General features: G+C 35.7%; 1 protein-coding gene across 1 annotated transcript in view; it reads right to left on the bottom strand.

Moving 5' to 3' along the window:
• The window catches only part of vegfc (vascular endothelial growth factor C), a 45,560-nt gene extending 29,418 nt beyond the window's left edge, over positions 1-16,142 (bottom strand). The window contains exon 1 of the mRNA XM_023333276.1: positions 15,799-16,142. Within this exon, the coding sequence (XP_023189044.1) occupies positions 15,799-15,918 (120 nt within the window). The 5' untranslated portion in view covers positions 15,919-16,142. The remainder of the gene's footprint in view (positions 1-15,798) is intronic.
• Positions 16,143-21,215: the final 5,073 nt, after the last annotated feature.

Here is a 21,215-nt window from a genome sequence, read left to right as displayed (position 1 = left end):
CGACTATTAAAATGACCGTCAACTAATTTAGTAATCGATTCATTGTTAAATGGAGCATACAGACTCAAAAAACAGGAAATTTACAGAAAGAACAACACAAACAGAGCAGTAATTAAACCAAAACGGTACAAAAAATACATAAATATTTTCCATTTAAGATAAAAATAGACCTTTGTAAATATGTTGCATCAAAAACTGTATAAAAATCTCTTTTTAAGTCTTTTGTTATATAATTATTAATCAGTTAATCTAAAAAATAGTCACCAGATCAGCTCTATACTGTATTGATGTTAAGTGAAGTAGAAAGAGATGATTTTTAACATATTGACGTAAGAAGTATTTTTTTTTTTAGCTGCAGATGATCAAGAATTCATTAAAAGAACTGCTACATTATTGCATTTTAGGCAGATTATGTAGCATTAAAACATTTATTTTATATCTAAAATAATCAAAACCTCTTTCTGCCATGAGTCAGTCATTATGAAAATGTCTAAGTAGTCAAACCTTTAACTGCATAATGTGGCAACAAAATGAAAAATGGAGGTATTTCTTGGTATTCTGTTCTGCAGTCATATTATTTTTGTTCTGGTAAAGTTCTAGCTATTTTTACGTGTTTTTAGTTTAACTCTTTAAACGCCTTACAGACAGTGAAAAGGCCTAAACAAACCTTAAGCTTTCTTACAGGCCTTAACAGTTCAAATATAATGAAAAATACTATAATGTCCATCAAAAACTGAGAGAACCCATTGTTTTGTTTTATTTTTTCTATGTGCTTGCCATGCAGGATCTTTATCTGGTGATTCTGCTGCCAGTCGGACATGATGTTATATTAAAAAGTCTTGATTTATTTCTAATCAATAGGTTTAGTCAGGAATCAAAGCAGAACTTCAGGCAGCTGCAGTTTGACAAATTCATGACTAGTCTGTGTGAATGTTATCTCATTTCCTGACCTTCATTGCAGTTACTCGTATGCTATTGTACTATTAATGATAATGATCAATTTAACATTCACACAATCAGAAACAATACTTTTGCTGCAACCAAGGCCATATCAAACACAAGCATACACACTCGCCTTTGTATTAGAGGCTTTTCAAAGAGACACTCAAGCAAACACTCAATTTCCCACTTGTAATGTTTCCTTTTGGAAGAATGTGTTTATTTACGAGTGTCCACATATTTACACACACACCGCCTGTCCTTCAGCATGGGAAAAAGCCGTCCCTCTGGATTTGTGAACCAAACAATTGAGAACCTTTAAACGAGACTGTCACCTGACAGATTCTGCTTCCTGCCCTGAAACGCCAACAAGCAGCAGAGACTCAATGGCACTCACTATTTTCATCTTTCCTCTTGTTTCCTGGGTTTTTAATAGAACTGAGGGTTATAAAATAGATTTGAAATGAAGGAACCGCTGAGATAGCTAAACAAGATGAAGCGCATTTTGATTGTTGCTAAAATAAACAAACCAGAGTGTTTTTAACTTGTTTTATTAAGTTTTCCTATTAATTTTAATCTGCGCACTAAGGGTGAGAAGAATTTGAATTTAATTTTACCAAGAAAAAACACATAATAAAAAGCTGAACTTGCATATTTTCTAAGTGTACTACCCTATTACCAAACATACATACTAAAATATACACCAGTAGTTTGGTGACTATGAGTCTGAAAAGGAGTAGGCAGAAGGTTAATTTATTTAATCATACACCTTTTCCATTCTGTAGTTCATTACATGAATAATTTTCCCAGGCCCGTGCAGAGGGGGGGTAAAGGGGCCCTGAGCCCCTGCCTCTTTTATCTTTCATGCCCCTAGTGACCTTTTTGAGCGTTTTTTTTATCTCCAGCTAACGCTCCGGGCGAGAGGCGGGGTCACCCTGTAAAGAGTCGCCAGTCTGTCGCATGTTTTTGTATCAGACATCTTGACATAAGACACGGTACCGACTGTCACTGCGAGTCGCGACGCAGCTCAAAGCCCCAGTACCACCTGGTACCACCTGCTCTCTGTTTGCTCTGCTTCTCCTTAACGTTACTACCAGGCAGGTTAAAGCCGCTGCTGATGGGATCTGGGCTGGAGGTTCGCGGCTGTAAATATAAGTTATTGCAGAACCTCAAGTGTTAAAGGAAGATTCGGCCCAGAGCAATTGGAGTTCACAAAATAAACATCAGAGAAAATATTGTAGCAATAATTAGAACTGCAGCAAAAAGCCAAACATGCCGCAATTAAATTAATCAAAATGTCCCCAAAGCATCGGCAGACTGACAGGGGCCACCGGGGGATTCCAGGTAGATTCCAGGTAGATTCCAGGGATGCGCATCACAGAGGTTGTTCCTCCAGGGCCGGCCCAAGGTAATATGGGGCCTTAGACAGAACCCCCCTCCCCCTTCTCCCCTTGAGAGAGACCAGGTTCACTGGCCGAGTTTAAAATCAATCACTGATTATTGGTTATTGCTGTGATGTACTTGTGAACAAACCCAACTCAAACACAAGGATTACACCATATTGTAGCCATGGTAACACAACAATCAAACTATCAAGATGATTCTTTAAACTTTTACTAAAGTAAACTTCTTAAATAAATCCTAAATGTAATTTTTTTTTCTCAGCTGAATACATTAAATAAAATTTAACAACATTGTCATTTTCTATAAATGATTGTCTTATATCTGCTAAAAAGTCCAGGGTTTAATTGTCTGGGGAAAGAGTAAAGATATAATTTCAAAGGTAAGGAGGGAGGTTTTAAATCATATCTTCTGTTTGTTGTATCTGATTACATTACATTGACATTTTTTACTGAAAGTATGGAGAAATATGAGGCGCAAGGTCAAACTGATGCAGACCAAAGTCAAACGTTTTTCAGAAACGCCTGAACGTTTCATCATTTGTTTACAGAAAGCCTTCTGAAGTGGTGTCACAAATCCTGAAGGTGTTTATGGATCACGGGAACATAACTCTGTACACACAGAAAAATTAAATGAAAAAAGAAATCACCAAACAGGCTCCTTCTCTGCAGGATTGACAGCTAACACAAACAGCCAAGTAGCTGGATTTTCCAAAAATGAGGCAGAGCCAACAAAACACTGATGGGGAGCTGAACCCTAAAGAACAGATGGTAAAACACTCAGACACACAGCCGACGTGGAAAAGCTCTGTCAGATACGCAAACACAAAGAACATCAAAGAAATATGCTTTTTAAGTCACTATATAGAAAATGTTTTATGTGCTGCTCACAGCTGACAGTTATTTTATAAGACAGTTTGAGCACGAACATAGTTTGTACCTCAGATGATGTGGTTACTGGCATTTCAGCCCAGCTAATAAAGAAATATAATATAATATAATATAATATAATATAATTGTGTTATATTATTCTATAATATACTATTATATTTGATGAAAAAATAGCAGAATTATTTTATAATACTATTATATTATAATCTAACTATATTGTATTATAATATAATATAAAATATATATTATTATTGGACTTAACTTTATTACAATAAGCTAATAAAGTCACATAATAACAGATTATATTATAATATAATATGTATTGTTATATAATACAAAATATATTTAATACCTTTTTTATAATAAAGTAATAAAGTTATATAATATAGATTACATAATATTATATATATATATTATATAACTTTATTAGTTTTGTTGAAATGACCACAAACTATGTTCATGCTTAACTGTCTTTTTTATATTATATTATATTATATTTTACATTTAAATATCCAATGTAATGGATAGATTTATATTAGATTACAGTTGGTTGCACTATTGCATTTAACACAAAGACAGAAAAAAGAAAACGCATGCTTTTGTTTTCATATTTTTAAAGGAAAAACACATCGCATGCCATTTGCATAGTTGAAACGTGATCATGCGTTTCAAGTTGAAAATCAAATTGTTCTGAGTAACAAACTGATCAACAACATAAGGCAGCTTTGAAAAAGAATGTTCTCTGCACCAGATCATCTGTTTTTAACTGAACTCGATTCAGAAACGTGGCTGCATAAACTGGAGAAACAAATTAAACAAAGTTATTTCAGGGCAACAGATAAACAAAGCCCAACTGTAAATGCTACATGAATGGTATTATGTAGCAAGACCTTATCTTAAATAATGAAACCATTAATATATTCCCATCAATTCCAAAAATGTAGTTTAAATTAGTTTTTTTTTTTTTTTTTTTTTTTTTTTACAGAGACTTCACAATCCATTTTATTTATATTTTTCGGTTGTGTTTGGTTTTTATTCCTTTTTTATTTATTTTTTTTGGTTGTTGGGTTTTTATTTTGAATATTTTTAAAATCTTCCAATTCCAGTGGTAAGTGGTCTTTACAAAATTTAAGCTTATCGGCCATTGAGCAGGCGGATTTGCAATATTATGCCATTGTTGTTATACAACTTAAAAATGGTGTCAAAACAACAATATATCATTTACCACAATAATTTATTGTACATCAAAATTTGTTTCAATGACATGTCCTGGCACTCCACACCAAAGTATCAGGAAGATAACAAATCCCTTCAACAAACTGTTAAAAATGTGTCTTACCATTGCTGTTTGTTCACTGGAAACATGTTTTTAATCTATAAAACAAACAATGTTTCAGACTTAATGCATTTAGGGGATATTAAACAGGCATTAGGACACAGAAATACGCAATTGACAGCCGTTTGCACCTCTAACACGGAAATATGCTGCTAATCTACTATTGATTGTATACATTTTTTAAATGAGTTTTAATGACTCCATTGAGAATTCACTCACTCAAATTGATCGATCTGTTGCGGTGGTAGAGGGATGCGTTTGCATAAATACCTAAATATGTTGTTGATGAAGTGAAAATCTCAATGAGGCTTAGGAGAAACACTGTGGTTGGATAAAAACACGTCATTTTCAAGCAAAACACACTTTTCAGTTGAGAGTTTTCTGTCTTAGGTTGTATTGTTTTTTTGTTGAACTGTTTCAAAAAAAGGCTAAAAACTGTTGTCTTAAACAACATTAGATATTTACACATAAAATACGAACACCTGTAAAAGATAATAGCTTCAATAGCACAATTGAAGTTTGTGCTTCAAACTTCAATTGAAGTTGAAAAACACACATGAACCAAAGCAGTCCACACGTCAGTGATGGACAAATAAATATTACATTACAGGTTCATAACATTCAAGGAGCGTCTTGAGTTCTGTGCATGAAGGATAAGAAAAACAGCATCACACTGAAAGTGTAAAATCAATTACAGGTCAATGTCTGACAGACAGACTACAGTTCAGATGAAGACCTCATCTGAACTGTCAAAACCTGTTTTTCCTCTGCTTGACTTTTAGAATTATGAAATATTTACAGAGGTAATGTTAACATATTATACCAATATTTGAAAGACGTTTTGAGCTTCTTTAGTCATTCTCAAAAGAAATTGTTGAGGCTTCACAAAATCAAAAATAACACCAAAAACTTATTATATTCTGGCATTTAGCAAATAGAAATAATTTTGTGTGTGTCGGATTTTAAGTCAGATACACAAAAACTCTGGCATTATGAGTCATTATCACATAAAATCACCTGTTTTCCTTGAAATTTAACGGATATGGAAACCCTTGCATGAATAATCTGGTAGTTATTTGCATGTGAAGTCGCTAACCGCTGCATTTTTCTTCACCAAACAACCGGCTCAAACTCAGTGGCGTGTTTTCTTTCTCCGTCTCTGTCAGTGTTAGAGTTTAAAATCCATCACGGATGTATTTGTTTTACAGTCGCCGCTGGATAACTTCTTTATGAGCATGGCTGGGGTGTTTAAACGTCTCTCAGTAGTAAACAAGTTGTGACTTACAAGGGCAGACCATGAGACTGATGCAAATAAGGAAAGAGGAGATCAATCTTTTTTTGTTTTCAGACCCAGAAGTTGGATTCTGGCTTTTTGTGGATTCTGACATTTCATCACAATCTCTTTGGCATGTCACAACATTTGTCTTACAGCTGATCTCTTATTTTTAACTGCAATAACCCCTAATGAGCGGCTTTAATGAAACTGTTGTGTAAGTTTAAGGAGAAGGATGTGTTACGTCACATCTGCCCTTGTTCCCTGGTTTCAACAAAGGATCCCTGGTGGTCAGTTTCCTTCTGCTGCTCTAAATCCCCAACATTTTCCCACAGTGTCAGAGCTCTTCTTAACTCTGATGGCTCTTAATTCATGCCAATTCTGGTTTCTTTCAAAACTCACTCGGTACCTCTTTAAATCATCTCTTCCTCCTCTTCATGATGATTGAGAAGTCTCACCGCCCCATGCCACTTTTCAACTTTGGTCCTCCCCACTAAGGAATGCAGAACATCAAATCTGAACACACAACACGGAAAATCATGGAAATATTGGTGTCTTTATCAATCTGGCAGTCTTATTATTAGAGTTGCTATTTACCAAAGAACCTTAGTGACAGTGACAACAGACTGTAGGGCTGAACAATGAATCAATAACAATATAAATCGCAATAGACACATGATCAATATCAATAGATAATACATCTGATAGAGTGTTTAATATTCACTGAACCACCTAGAAAAGACTTCAGCCGCTCAACCTTTCAAAACGGGCTAAGCTAGGTTGATAGAACCAACTGACTCGCTCCCTCCTTGGTTACCTAGCAATTCACTCACTCTTTGGTTACCTAGCAACAATCTGTTGGGTAACTTACCCAGCAGCAGTTTAAGGTTTCCCCACCATGCCTCACAACTGTAAAAATATTAAACAAAAGCTTGGCGTGAAAATTGTGGATAAAACAGGAAAGGTCACGCCACCAGTTTGGCAGTATTTCAGATATTTAAAGCAAAACATCTAAGCAATAATTATCAATATTGACTGAAATGCTTATATCGCGATATGTTTTTCAGCCATATCGTCCGGCCCTAGTGGAAGCGGGCCAGTTGAAGCAAAATATCAACATTGCTATCTGAGTATATTTCTGCAACAAACTGCTGACCAATCACACAACACAGCTCTGGTGAAATATCTCAACCAGGGTCTGGAGTCGAGTTCGATAGGCAAATGGCTCTTTGCAAGCAAAATGATGTAATTTTCGTCGCATGTCTATACGTCACTGGGAAACAATTTTGGCACTTCGGATGAAGTATGCAGGAGCCTTGAAGCTACAGTTTATACCATCTGTGTTTGACCATGCTATTTGGTCAGTGGAATTGCGCAAAGAGAAATTACAGAAATAAATTCAGTTAATGCAAACACTATAAAATATGCAAAATATGAAGGTATTTAGAAGAAAAATGCATCTTAGCGTCTCCGCTTTGAAAATTTGACTTCACTATGCACACTGAAAGCACAATGATCTGCTTTCTTCCAGTTTCTCTCATTCACAGCTTCTCCACACCTCCCATTCAGACACACACAGCCCAGAAACTAGCGAGGTCTACGGGTCAGTCTTTGGAGGGTCCAGCACCATTGGTTGACCTTCACATGTCAAAACATGAATGAATGAGCTCTCGCATACTTTGAGTTCAAAGAGCATTAAAAGTCAGAAAGGTCTGCGGTAATCCTGAGAGGTCAGAATGAATTCCTGAGGACTGGAGCTTTAGTTTTTAGCCATTTGGTCTATATTTGCTCCAGATGCCATTTTTTTCCAAACAGGATTATTTCACAATGATTACACCAACCGATTTCAGATGCAGACAGACGGAATAAAGTTACAAAATGCAGAGGAAAGAATCTAGGGAATAAGTAAAAGTAAAGGGACCAAGAGGGACAATGGCAGTTAGTAAGAAATGCAAACAGAATCAAGATATTACACAGAAGCTTTTATATAGAACCTGGTGAAGAAAATGACATCATGGTTAAAATCAGTGGCTGATTGATGCAATCTACCACAAGTTGGAGTCATTATGCTAAACATGGGTGAGTGTATATTCATTACATATACATTAAGTTGTAATGTTCCCACAGCTGTGATATACAACAGAAAAGGGAATTATGAACTACAACGGGCAGGCTTTAATTATCAAAGAAACTAAATAAATTATGCAAGAATAATGAGTGGCACTATGTTTAAACTGTTTTATGCTTTTGTATCCATATCAATCATAAATAGATCAACTTCAATGTCTGACAAGAGGCAGGAGAAACCCTTCAACCTGTCAGAAGATTGATTTTCAGTTGCACCAAAAATGAGATCCCCTGTTGATTCTGCTTCTTATCTGAACCACCCACTATGAGCTGATCCTGTAAACCCCGACTGACTTTAAGACCAAGGTGCTGCTGTACTCAGCATCACTCTAACTCCATGTTGTTGTTTTTTTTTTTTCATCTAATCTCCAAAAATGCTTCCAGACCTCAACCATTTGATTGTATTTTCTTTCCAGGTTTACAGCCAAGAGTGCAGCAATGTGCTCCGGAGTCCGTTGCACCTTCTTTTATACAGACAGTGCTGCTTTTGCCTCATTTCTATGGTCTACTTTTCCTTTCATAGCATATATTAGGAAGTATTTCATGGATTGTAGAATCTGTGTCTTCACACCTCTAAAAAAATAAAATAAAATAGCTTCGATGTAGCATCTAGTGCCATTTCTCACTGTCACTGTTTCTTTAAGCTCCAAGGTGATTAAGCAAACAGAACCCCTACAACCTGAAAGAGTTGAGTTTGTGTACCAATAGTCACTGGTCCAACATGTCAACGTTTCTACAGAGTCCTGTTAATGACCAAATTACTTGACTTAGGTATGCTGAAGAAGAGAAACGTCCGAAGTTTGCACAAAACCGATTCGACATTGCATATAAAATAAGGAAATAAATGTAACACTAAAGACTAACTAGACCTAAGAAACACAATTAACTAGCATCACTAAGGAAGGAGAGGACCAAAGTAAAACAGAAACAAGACTGATCTAATAAAAAGGAACTAGAATAATCACAAGATTCTAGCAAAATCTGAGTTTGAAATTCATGAAGCAGTGCAGTTTCTTGTTTTGCTGTGTTTCTGCTCTGAATTCACAAAGCAGATGGCAACAGATCCACACAGAAGCACTGAATCAAACCACGCTCTGTTTGCTCAGAAATCAGTGAATCACACCACATCCACATGGAGGGGGTTGTATTTTTCTGTTTTTCATTCGTGAATATAAAATGAATCAGATCATCGGCAACATATTGACTTTCTACATTAGACGTGAGCTATACAAAAACAATGCAACATATTTCTTTCGTTTTAAATATCTGAAATACTGCCAAATTGGTGATCGTCCCGTTTTATAAAGTTTCCTTTTAAGCATTTGTACTCATTTTCTTCCTTCATTCCACGTCATTGTTTATTTATTTTGAAGCAGTTATCAGGCACTGTGGTGAAACCTGAAACTGCTGCTGCACAAGTTACTCAACAGGTTGTTACCAGGTAACCAAGAATGAGTGAGTTGTTGCTAGGTAACCAAAGAGTGAGAAAATTCCATCAGACATATTTTTTGTTGATATTGGCCACGTGTCTATTGTGGTGTATATTATTATTGATTTATTGCTCAGCTCTACAAATAACACTTTTAGAATTATAAAGGAATAATAAAAAAGGAACAAATATGTGCAAAAGTAATTTCCATATATACATGAATATAGGAGAAATTTCTCTTAAATGCATCATTAAATGGATCATTGAAACCTGGGTAACCTCCATTAACACATGATCATACATAATCAAACCGACTGGTATCATATTGTAGATTTATTAGAATGATTAAATTCAGAATCGCAAACATTTTGCATCCACAAATAGCTTTGTGTATCTCTCCTTGTGTACTCCAATGATGGATCAAACTATTATTGGGGTAAATTACAACCAGATTTAAAAGATTTTAACAAGCACATTAAAGTTAACGGGGTTGGGGTTACATATCAAATATTTCTTTAAAGGTACAGAGGTCAATCAAAGAAAAAAGTTAACCAACAAACAGAACCGCCACTCTCAGAAGTCAGCATGTTTTATTTTCTAAAATGCTTAACAGGAAATTGACTTTAAATCCATTGTTGATTAGAAAAGCACTTATGTAAGTCTACAAGCTCCACCTTCTTGTTGGCATCTGCAGCTTTGAAATTCCACAGATTACTCCATTTGACAAGGAAAGTACAGATTGAAGTAATAGCATAAAAATAGACTGTGTGTTTGACATTATGGGATAATGTCCGGCCTTTCTGGCAACTACAAGCTTGAAATGTGCAACACATCAGCAAATACCAAAGATAAAGTGTTCCGATAAAGTGTTCTGATAAATATGCCAAAGCGAGGAAGTGAACTGCATAATATATGAAATTATTTGTAGCCATCACCTTTCACAATAAGTCTTAATAGTGTATAACTGATTTTTCAAAGCCAATATCTGAGGCAGAAAGAAGTAATTGGTCAGAGAAAAGCAGTACAAAAAGCTGAAAAATACAGTAGTTAAGTGGAGAGATAAGAACAGCGCTAAAATATTTGGCAAAGTCACAGCATTTGCACAAGAGGCAAATCTGAGGCCAAATCAAATCTTAAAAGGTTGGCAGCCAAATCGCATTTATTAAGACATTTTCCCAAAAATGAAGTCAGAAATAAGCCGTAAGCATTCTGAACGATTCATCAAAAATAATAAAGTCGGACTTAATTGTACATGTGCATCTTCCAGAACACATTAGTTGAAATTTCTGAGTGAACAAGTTCTGCATAGGACAACCGATTTATTACAAATTCTCAAAGTTTACTTGTTCAGTCCAGACCAAACATTATATATCTGTCTGTTAGCATAGAAATAGTTGAAAGTCGTTCCAAAACCTACAAACTACCTCACAACCTCAACAATAATACAGCCAACACTGTCAATTCATATTCTATTGTGGATTAAACTCAATATGTTTTAAATGGTATTTCTTTCATTTAACAGGAGAGTATAGCAAAAATAAAAATGTTCAGTTTGATGCTAAACCTAAGGCAGCTGCTGTATAACCAATAATAACTTTACAGAGCCTAACTTCAAAAAAAATCAGACCAAGTTACTAAGCATTTGTTAGGCAACATGAGGTCAATGCCTGGAGGAAATGTCCTTCATTTCCTCAAGTTCAAATGTTCTCAAAATGCAAGCAGACGAGGTAAAACTGAAAACAGTAGGACAGCAGATTAACCCCTTAGTAGAGATCAGAGAAAAGGCATCAAGGTGAAGTTACTACAAACTGTGTTAAGGAGCCATCTACATGTTTTCTGAAAAATGTTCTGAATTTGCTGCTCTGATTTTGGATGTTATATATCGCAGCTTCTAGCGCAGTTTTTTTCTTTTTGTTGTCTAAATACATATGTAACAGGGTTTATTTTTAACAATATTATAGATGTGAAGTTTGTCGAAATTTGCTTATGTATTCTTTGAATTTATTTTGTTTGGTCAAGAAGTTGTTTGTTTCTCCAGACATTTACTGATGATTTAAGTTCGGCTACGCTGCTCTTGACAGGTTGACTGGTTACCATAGCAACCAGTAACCGACAGCTCCTCCCCCTTTTTCTATTGCCGTCTAATTACTGTTTGTGTTTTCTTTACATCGTAGTTTAACATGTGTTTTAGACAAATTTAACCACATACAGTAATTTATGTGTATATGTTTTTAACTGTTGTCATTATTAATGCTGTAGATTTTAGCTGTGTTTCATTTTACAACTGTTAACTGCTGCTGCCAACTGCTCATTTAGAGCTGCTGCTCTGATGTTTGTTTAGGGTTATTTATTGTATTTTATCAACTTTATTTCCTCTTTTGTTAGAATAAATAGTGAACCTGAGTTGTGAAGTCAACCTACTGGATCTGAGACGAACATAGAAGAACATTATGCTCATCCTGAACATGAAGTACCAGCCGTATAACACACACACACACACACACACACACACACACACACACCACCTGGCAGCTGCTTACAGGAGTTTTCCTTCGGACATTAGGGATGATCCGGTGAAATTCCTCAGTAAGGAGAACTTTAAAGGCAGGAGAGAAACTCATCATCCCAATTAGGAATCTACTGTGATCAAATAGAAACACTCATCTTCTCCTTTTGTCTTGCTCTGCCTCACACACTCATACCCCACACACATCCACTTGACCCTTGTGACACCTGTCTCTGTTGGCTCTTTTCACTGACTAATTTGAAAAGACCCCCTCCTAATCCTGCACCACCAACAGCCCACCCAGCCACACACACACACATCCCACTCCCAGGATGTTCCGTCCTCACTTGAGCTTTGTCCTCCATCATGCAAAGTTTAATTTAATTCACTTTAATCTGTATCTTTTTTCAGCATACAGATTAAATGCATGAATGCACCCTCTTGAACTCAGAGGGTGCATTCATGCCAGACGTGTTTGGTCCGCTTTAATCCAAGTCCACTTTGTGGAAAGCCCGGTTCACTTGGGGAGACGTGAATCAAACTCTGATGCGGACCAAAAAGAGGGAACTCTGGTCCGCTTACAAATCTCGGTCTCGGTTCAGCTGAAGTGAACTGTGATGGGGTATGAATGCATATGTGAACGCCAAGCAGGCTGGAGACCGCAGATGACAGCGCAGGGCATTCTGGGTAAATACAACCAAAACAAACAATCAAGTCGAGAGCTAGCAAGAGAAAAGGCTCCTGGTCGGACAAGTTGCTTTTAAGCCACAAAAATAAAAAAAATTTGACTCAACTTATGCTTGAGACTTGACTTGGACTCTTGGTCGAGGACTTGAGTCATTTATTTGCATGCAGAGTGAAAGGAAGCTCCAGCTGCTGCACATGTTTTACTATGAAAGAATGACTTTATGAGTGGATTATTATGGGGTGTTCGTGGCTCATAATCTGTCCACATTAGTTGTAGCTTCATTCAGATTGCTCTCCTACTGAACTCTTTATTAAACAACTTTGGATGGTTTCAAAAACAAAAATCAATGTAACCAACTTCTGAGCGAGCTACAACATTGCATGGACACTTCCATCTGAACATATCAAAAATAAAAGCACTTCCTGTTCTTTTCATTCAGAATTTGGAAGCACTTAAAATTACTTACTAAGCTTTGTTTCATTTAGTGTGTTGTAAAATTAAACATAAGAACTTGAAGCCATATTTAGTGCCATATATAGTGAAGAACTGGAATATAAACATGTTAACAGTCATTAGGAAGAAAAAAGAAGCATTTTTAAATTTTCCCAGAGGACAATTAGTACAGGTTTAGAATGCAGGATTAGAGCTGACCTAGACGCTGTGGATTCAACGAGTGTTTATTGACAACACTCAGAAATAAAACAGAAATAAAAAGACTGACATGTTTATTTCTAATGTCAGCCATTAGAGACTGGAGACCTACAGTAAGTTGGATTTGGAAAATTTGACTTGTGAAAATCTCTGGTTGAAACTCACTTACAAGACTTCAGATGAATCAGAACAGACTGAACAGATCAGAAGAGCTGTGATAAGAAAACCACAAATTGTCCAAGACGTGCAGCTTATCTAACCCTAACCCTTTAAGACAGCTTTAACGTCAGACCAAAACAAAACTCCGTTTTTTCTCCAAAAGAAATTCACACGTGTCTCTGAATGTAAACAAAAGAAATCTTCTGACCCTTTTAGCTGATTTTTACTGCATTTTTTGGCCTTGCATAGGGATTTTACAGCAGACATAGTGAAAGCTGATGGGGACTCCAGCTCCCCCTTGTGGTGCCTAAAGGATACAACCAGCTACATCCTGCATGCGTTTTAGGCAATAATATAAACAAAGCAACATATTTTTAATAGAAACTATCTGTCCTAGCTTTTGTTACAATTGGAAAATTGATTGTGATGAGATTTCTCCTGGTTTAAGTTTCCATTTAGATGAAAGAAACTAAACTCTTCTATAGCAGCAGCTTGTCTACTGTGAAAAAGTTCTTGATCTCTGTATTTTTTTCTAACATAATGGTTCTCCCTGTGCTGATTTCTAGATTACAACCAAACCTGATGACACCTGAAGTAACCACCACCTTGTGCACCAAGCTGCATAGTATTTCTTACCAGAGTTATGCGGCTGTCCAGGTTTCAAAAATAAATTGAGCGGTACTGAAATCGATCCTAAGTAGACTGAACCGGGTAAAATTAGGCAGAGCATGAAACTGATGACATCATCTGCAATTAAGCCACATTTTCCACACTGTTCTCTTTCTTTTCCATCATCATGATATTCACACCACTTTCTTTGGACTTTAAAGTCCACCCAACTGGTCAAATACAATCCAGGATTTCTGGAATGTTATAGCCTAACAAAACATGCATCCAAACTTTGATTTACAATCGCAATATTTCACACATTTAAACTGATGATTGCAATTCCATATGTTGTGCAGCTCTATTTATAATCAGTCTGGGTTTGACTGTAATTGAAATGAACTGTTGTTAAAAAAAACTGGTAAAGAAACTAAAAGTGGTCAAAGTTTATTTAAGTTAACAGAGGATTAATTCCTATACTTCACCATAGCTAAATCATATGGCTTTATATTATTTATTTAAGCTGAAATCATCTCAGTTGCATCATGTATAAGTAGACCTGACTTTGCTTTGCTTGTCTCCGACCTTTTGCAGCCGCTTTAAAAACAAGATTAAAACATGGACTTTAACTTAAAGGGTATCTATTGTTGCTATGTTAGAAAAAGAAGGCAGAGAATGTGTGTTACTAAGAAGACAAAAAGTTTCTTGACAGACTTGCTGTCTTCACTTTTAACACAACAGCTTCTGAAATGCAAACACAGAATTGCTATAAATAACAGAATAGGAAAAGAGTCAGTCAGGTTTTCTTCTTTTTTTTTTAAAGAAAATTAAATGAGCCAGGAAAAAGGTGAATTTTCTACATTTTTGACACATCAACTTGGTCTGGCAAATTAATGCTTCATCCCATGACATTATCACCCAAACATGGAGTGGAAAGATTTCAAAATACATACTGATAAAAGAGCATCTTATCCTCATTTACATGCTTGTTGGTCTATATTTATGCTTGAAACAACACCTTGGAGGTGTGCAGGTGCAAACGTCACCTCCAGGCAGGATAGGCAGGTATAATTTTATTATTGGACTCATAAACAGAAAATCAAAATAAATTTACATTTCTAATTATATTTTTAACGGATTTTCTGCATTTTTGTTTCTATTGCTTTTATGTGTTTTATTGCTTTTGATAGTTGTGTGATCTATAACCTGTTTTTATGATTTTGAAACTAAACAAATCTATTTCTCTGACTGGAAAATGTACATTTTGACACAGTGCAGATTGCAGCTCTCAACAAGGATTTGTGTCTGGTTAAATGAAGGTTATCATAATTATTATTAACATTATTGTCATTTTAATCACTGGTGTCTGGTGAGAAATACCAAAACATGCATAAACCCAAGAGCCACAGTTTCTTCTTCTACTGATTTCTCACTTGGACGGTAGAGGGATAATCCCACTCAGCATCACTTCCAGTCCAGTTATTGCCTCGTTTCCCTGAAAAGATCTGCTGAGTGTTGAGGGGGGAAAATTCAATAAATCTGTGACAAAAACCAGGCCGTTTTGAGTGATAAAAGGAGTGAATCAGAACAAGAAACTGATGTTTTGTTATTCAAACAATAAAGAAATATGCAGCATTCATAAACTGAAATCTTGCCAACACTTTCTGCTCTCCCACAGTGAGACTCCACAAAGAAATGCTCTGGGATTATAAATGAGCACATGATGGAGCGTGGGGGTTCGCTGCGTTACAAATTTCACGCACAGACAAAGTTTCTCTTCCAACTAAACTCACCGGTTCGTCCATCGGCTCCTGCTCCGCGTACTCATCATCATAGTCTCTGTGGCTGAAGTCGCTGGCCAGGTTAGTGTAGAGCAAATATGCCAGAAACAGAGATATTCCCAAAAGGTGCATGTTTATAAGACGTCTGCGCAAGTTTGTGATCCAAGGCGCATAAAGAGGGGGGTTTTAAGTCTGAATGTGCGCCGCTGCGGCTGATCAGCCTCTTACATTTGGCCCGGCTCCCTCTCTTTCCCCTTTCTCTCGCTGTCAAGGTCCAATTGTTGCTCCGCGGAGGCCCGGCAGCATGTGTATGGGAGCCGCTGTGGATGGAAGCCCGGTCATATGGAAACAGATAAATCCGGAGGGTCAGCGGAGGCTGTCGCGTCAATTTATCGCAGAAAAACCAACCGCGTGTGCCTTCAAAATAAGAGCCCAAAGGTGGCCCCAAGAGGACAGATGGAAAAATCCTCCCCATGTTCGGTTTGATTCACTCAGAGGTGGGCAGAGTAACCAAAAGTAGTACTCAAGTAAGAGTAGCACTACTTCAACATGTTTACGCAAGTAAAGTAAAAAGTAGCCTTCCAAGAAAAAGTATTTGTTATATCTAACAACTGATCAAATTAGCAGTTATTTAATATTTTTAAATGACATAATCAGTCGAACCAAATATAAAATTAAGTGAAAATTTTGGTATTTTAAGGACAAAGATTACAGTAATTCATATAAGTAACAAAAATAACGCACATAAAATAAAAGAAAAATGTTCCAAATTAGTTCTTCTCAATGAAAATGTATGAAACTTTAACAAAAGCTGCAGGTCTGTGTCAGTTTCTAGTGAATTTTTAGTTGAAACTTGTTTGTTTTTCATTCAGTAGGTAGAAAATACAGAAATTTTACTCAAGACTAAAAATACTTCATGATACTGTTGCAGAAGATCTTTCCCGCACAGCCATCACCATCACCTTCAATAACCCTTTGAAGAATCTAAATTAATAAGCTACAACAACATTTAATTTCCCTTTTGGGTTAATAATATAGTATTTTTGAATCTAAATTTAATAAAATTACTCAAGTAAAAGTAAAAAGTACAGTTTTGTAAAAATACTCCTTAAAGTAACAAAATAAATCAGTCAGATTTAAATTTATTTCTTACAGTTCCTGTAAGATACAGGAACTGGTTTTAAGTCAATAATTTCTTAATATTGATGAGAAACTACTTGTTCAATTGGAAAATTATTTCACTTACACAAGATATTCTTCCCATGCTGTAGGTGAGATAATCTGCATATCTATTTATCTAATAACCCAGCAAATTACTAGTTTGGTATCAAGAAACATCTTTTCCAGAAAATATTTGACCTTTGCTCTGTTAAAATCGGGATTTCTGTAATTGATTACAGGATAGAGGGGCAGTTTATCTTCACAAATCAGAAAACTTCATCACTGTTTGTCTCTTCCTAATGAGTAAAAGTATAAACAAAGTGAATCCACAACAGAGTGTAAGTAGGTTCAACTAAAGAAAATTTGCCTAACATGCTACAAAGTGAGAGAGTTACTGTACAGACCTTGAGGAGAAATGTAATACTGACACACGTGTGTGCATGTGGTGGAGAAATGGAAACTTCCCTCTGTGTAGGGGGTCATGCTCCATCTACAAGTCTAGCAGACTTTGTTATTGAAGAATAATGTGTTGTGAGGGGCCACATTGCATGCATGTTATGGGATGTGAAGTCCTTCAGCATGACCAGCATTCCACAGGACTACAACATACATAAACAAATGCTCACATTTGCAAAACACACACGCACATTAAAATCAAAGCAGACTTGCAAAAAATGTCTCTTCACAACCATTCAGAAGGCAAAACTTCCATGCTTAAACTTGTCAGAGATTCTGTTGTCAAGAAACTAACTGAAGTTTAAATTCTTCTAATGTTGCAATAATTAGACTCATCTTGCATTTACAGCTATTACTAATAGTAGCTGTCTTATGTCCTCAGATGTATCGATGCTGACCTGGTGCACAGCCTCACCCCTAGCATAAGGGCTATTGCTAGCATGTTAACCTACAACAAATATAATCTATTCAGTATGAAAACACCTGTTCAAAAGCTAAAATTAGCAAAAATACTAATGTTATCTTAAATGGAAACATTACCATAAGCATGGTTTATTGGTGTGAATGGCAAATACATTTTTTTTTATCATTTGAACTATTCTTTTTCCACCGTTTCCACAGATTATAAACAATCGTCAAGGTTTAACAATCACATCGACTCCTTGTTGAGCCATTGCTCTGACATCGACACCCTGAAGCAGGACTCAGGTTTTCAACTCTCCACACGGATAATATTCTAAAGATCAAAATTTGTTTAATATGGTTAGTTAATGAACAAACTGGGAGATTCAACAAGAAATTTTTGTGAAATTCACATGAAAACTGCTTTTAGATAAACACATAAAGCTTCTGATATTGAAAAAGCCTCGACTTTCCTCAAAGTCGAAAGCATTGAAAGTATACATTTTGCATTTATTTGCATATTTTTGGATGGAATGAGAATTTGGATTGTCCTGAAATTAAAACAAAGTGTGGCGGTTGAGGTGTTTTTTATTGTTTTTTATTTAAACTGATGGTTTAGTAGCTTGAATATATGTGGGACCACATTGGGGATAAAACTTATTCTTGACATAAAGAGCTGATGGTTCAACTGAGTAAAAAACCTCTTTAAAAAGAAATGTGAGAATTGCATCTGAAGAGGAACCTGAAGATTTAATGATTACTTCGTTTAAAGTTGTTAGAGTTTGCTTATTTTTTTAAACAAGTACTATATAAGTAGATTGATTTCTATTGTTTCTCTTCAAGATAATTTGTGAATGTTGCTGTTTTTACAAATACACATAAATACCTTCAATATAGGAATGATGATGATAAAACTGGGGAAAAAAACAGATATATGTAGTAGTTCTTTATATCATATTTAAGTTCAAAGCTGGAGTAGTTTGGTAAGGAAACTGAGGCCGTTTTCAAATGTTTTGAATGTGACAAATGGAAAGAGGTATTAGGTGTGAAATTTAATTTAAAAACTACATCTCCAGTTTGTATTCCCACACTAATGCAATAATTAATTATGAGGAAAGCCTGTTATGGGTGAGATAAGCCTCCTTTTGTTAGCTGGTTGACAGTTAGACAACATTAATTAGCCCGGGTCAAAGGAAGCAGGTCAATGACCTGAATAATGGCTGCTTGTTTGGAGCTTTGGATCTGTGTCATGTCTTTGGTTTCATTTTTTTTAACTATGTATGTAAGAAGAAATGGGATCAATGATCATATACCATGCAAAGTCATTAAAAAAAATTTGGGGGGGGTTTATTTAGCTCTGAATACTGCCATCAAAGTTATTTGGCACAGCTACGTGTATAGAAACGTATGTGAAAATTAAATTGTGTTATTTATTTCAATTCACTTATGTTTTTGTGGTCCCATTCATTTTGTCTGGACCTAAAGGAAAAAGTTTAGGTAAAGACATTTTGCTTAAGGTGTGTTAATGTATGATTAGGGTAATCATTTGTTTTGCTAAAGTTAAAAAAAATATATAATTTATGATTTTAAAAACATCTAAGTCTGGATTGTCAAACTCGATTACATTTTGGGCCAAATCAAGATCATGAATGTTGCTAAATTGACGGTTGTGCCAGAATCTATTGCTAAAACCCATTAAAATATAAATAAGTTCTTAAAATTAAATGATATTGAACATCTTTTCAGGCCCTCCAGGATTTTGCGATTGTTTCTGGGATATTTTGTAATAAAAATCAAAGTGTTTGTGGTACTAATTTGGAAATATTTTCACTCATGTATGATGGGAAATGTGACTTTTTATTACTCATAACTTGACATCATGTTAGGCAGAGATAGGCCTACCTGTTTCGTAGAAGAAACACATCCGCCTGCAAGTGGGAGTAAAATGTCACTTGGATCCAATATTTTTTACCATTTTTGCCAAAAATCTGTAATAAATTCACAATTACGCATTAGCACAAAAAAGTGCAGGGATTTGTTGATTTAGCATGAATTTTCACAATAATTTGCAGGAAAGTGGAGGGACTGATGGATGTAATTTGGCAGTAAACAGATAAAAACTGCTTTGATTTGATTGATAAAATAATATTTAAGCACGGTGTTGCCTTGGCGGTTCTATTTATGTGTCGCTTTAGAGTCTAGAGGGCCACAGTGGCAGCCATGGAGGGCCGGATTTGGCCCCCTGACCTTGTGTTTGACACGTGATATAAATCATTTCCTTTAGTTGCATCTTACTGCATGTTGGATGGTCAAATAAAAGTCTCATCCCCTTCAAAACAAAAGATATCGAAGGGGATGAGAATTGATATACACAGAATGGATCAGGTTTGACCTGTCACCTAGAAAAACAGCGTTTCTCTTTGAAATGCAACAGTTTCACGAGAAAACAATGCTTTCCTTGATTCTCAAAAAATATGTTTTTATGACCTCACCAGGTTTATTTTGTCTGAAATCCTGTCAAAGTTTCCTTTTTGAACAATCCACAGTGAATTCGTGTTGTGAAACTGTGAAGATTAAACTCTGAAACGTGGAATATTTATTCAGTCGAATGTTTTGAACTGTTCCATGTGTAAATATGTCTAGTTGTGACACCATGTCATCTACAGTGACAGTCTGTTAAGATTTTGGTCTCTAGTGGATAATGAAGAATGTGGGTTGACTGACTGTGATATTCCTCTCCCAAAACTTTTATTGTTATTGTTCAAGACTCCAGTTCTGCCTGGAAACTTGCTCAAGGTCACCTTATAAACTTCTTTTTAAGGTGACTTTTAAAATGAGAACAACCCAGATAAATGACTGAACAAACGAGGAAAGAACTTCCAGTCTGAGGAATATTTCAGCCACTGGTCCAGATTCAGACCACAGTGGTCTCTTTTGATTCCTGTTATAAAGTAGCAAAAACTGATGAAAGAAAACTTAGTTATGAACTTTGGCTTCTTTTTCTGTTTTCCTCCAAACTTCATCGTCTTAGCCTAAAAAGCTTTGTGTTTGTTTTTTGTTTGTCTCCTGCTAAATTAGGTAGTAAGTAAATAGATATTAGTTGTACTAATAGTAGGTTTGGTGTTTTATTAGTTTAATTACTGTTCCCATGGATTCTTCATTGAAGTCTAATTTTCTTTCATCTGTGCTGAAGAAATGTTCATCTTGACAAATCTTCCAATTTGAAAAAGGGGAGCATTAACACTTCACTGATTCAAGTTTTTTGGAGAGAGGAATTGCTGAAAGTGTTTTTATTCATATTATTAGGTATTTTCTACCAATTTTATACTTGTTTTATTATTTTTGCCAGATTTTTTTTATTTTATTCCCTGTGATGATGTGATTGTCGTAAAGCACTTTGGTCAACTGTG

Source organism: Xiphophorus maculatus, chromosome 5 (assembly GCF_002775205.1).
Source record: "Xiphophorus maculatus strain JP 163 A chromosome 5, X_maculatus-5.0-male, whole genome shotgun sequence".
NCBI lineage: Eukaryota > Metazoa > Chordata > Actinopteri > Cyprinodontiformes > Poeciliidae > Xiphophorus > Xiphophorus maculatus.
This window is presented reverse-complemented; position numbering and strand designations above follow the sequence as displayed.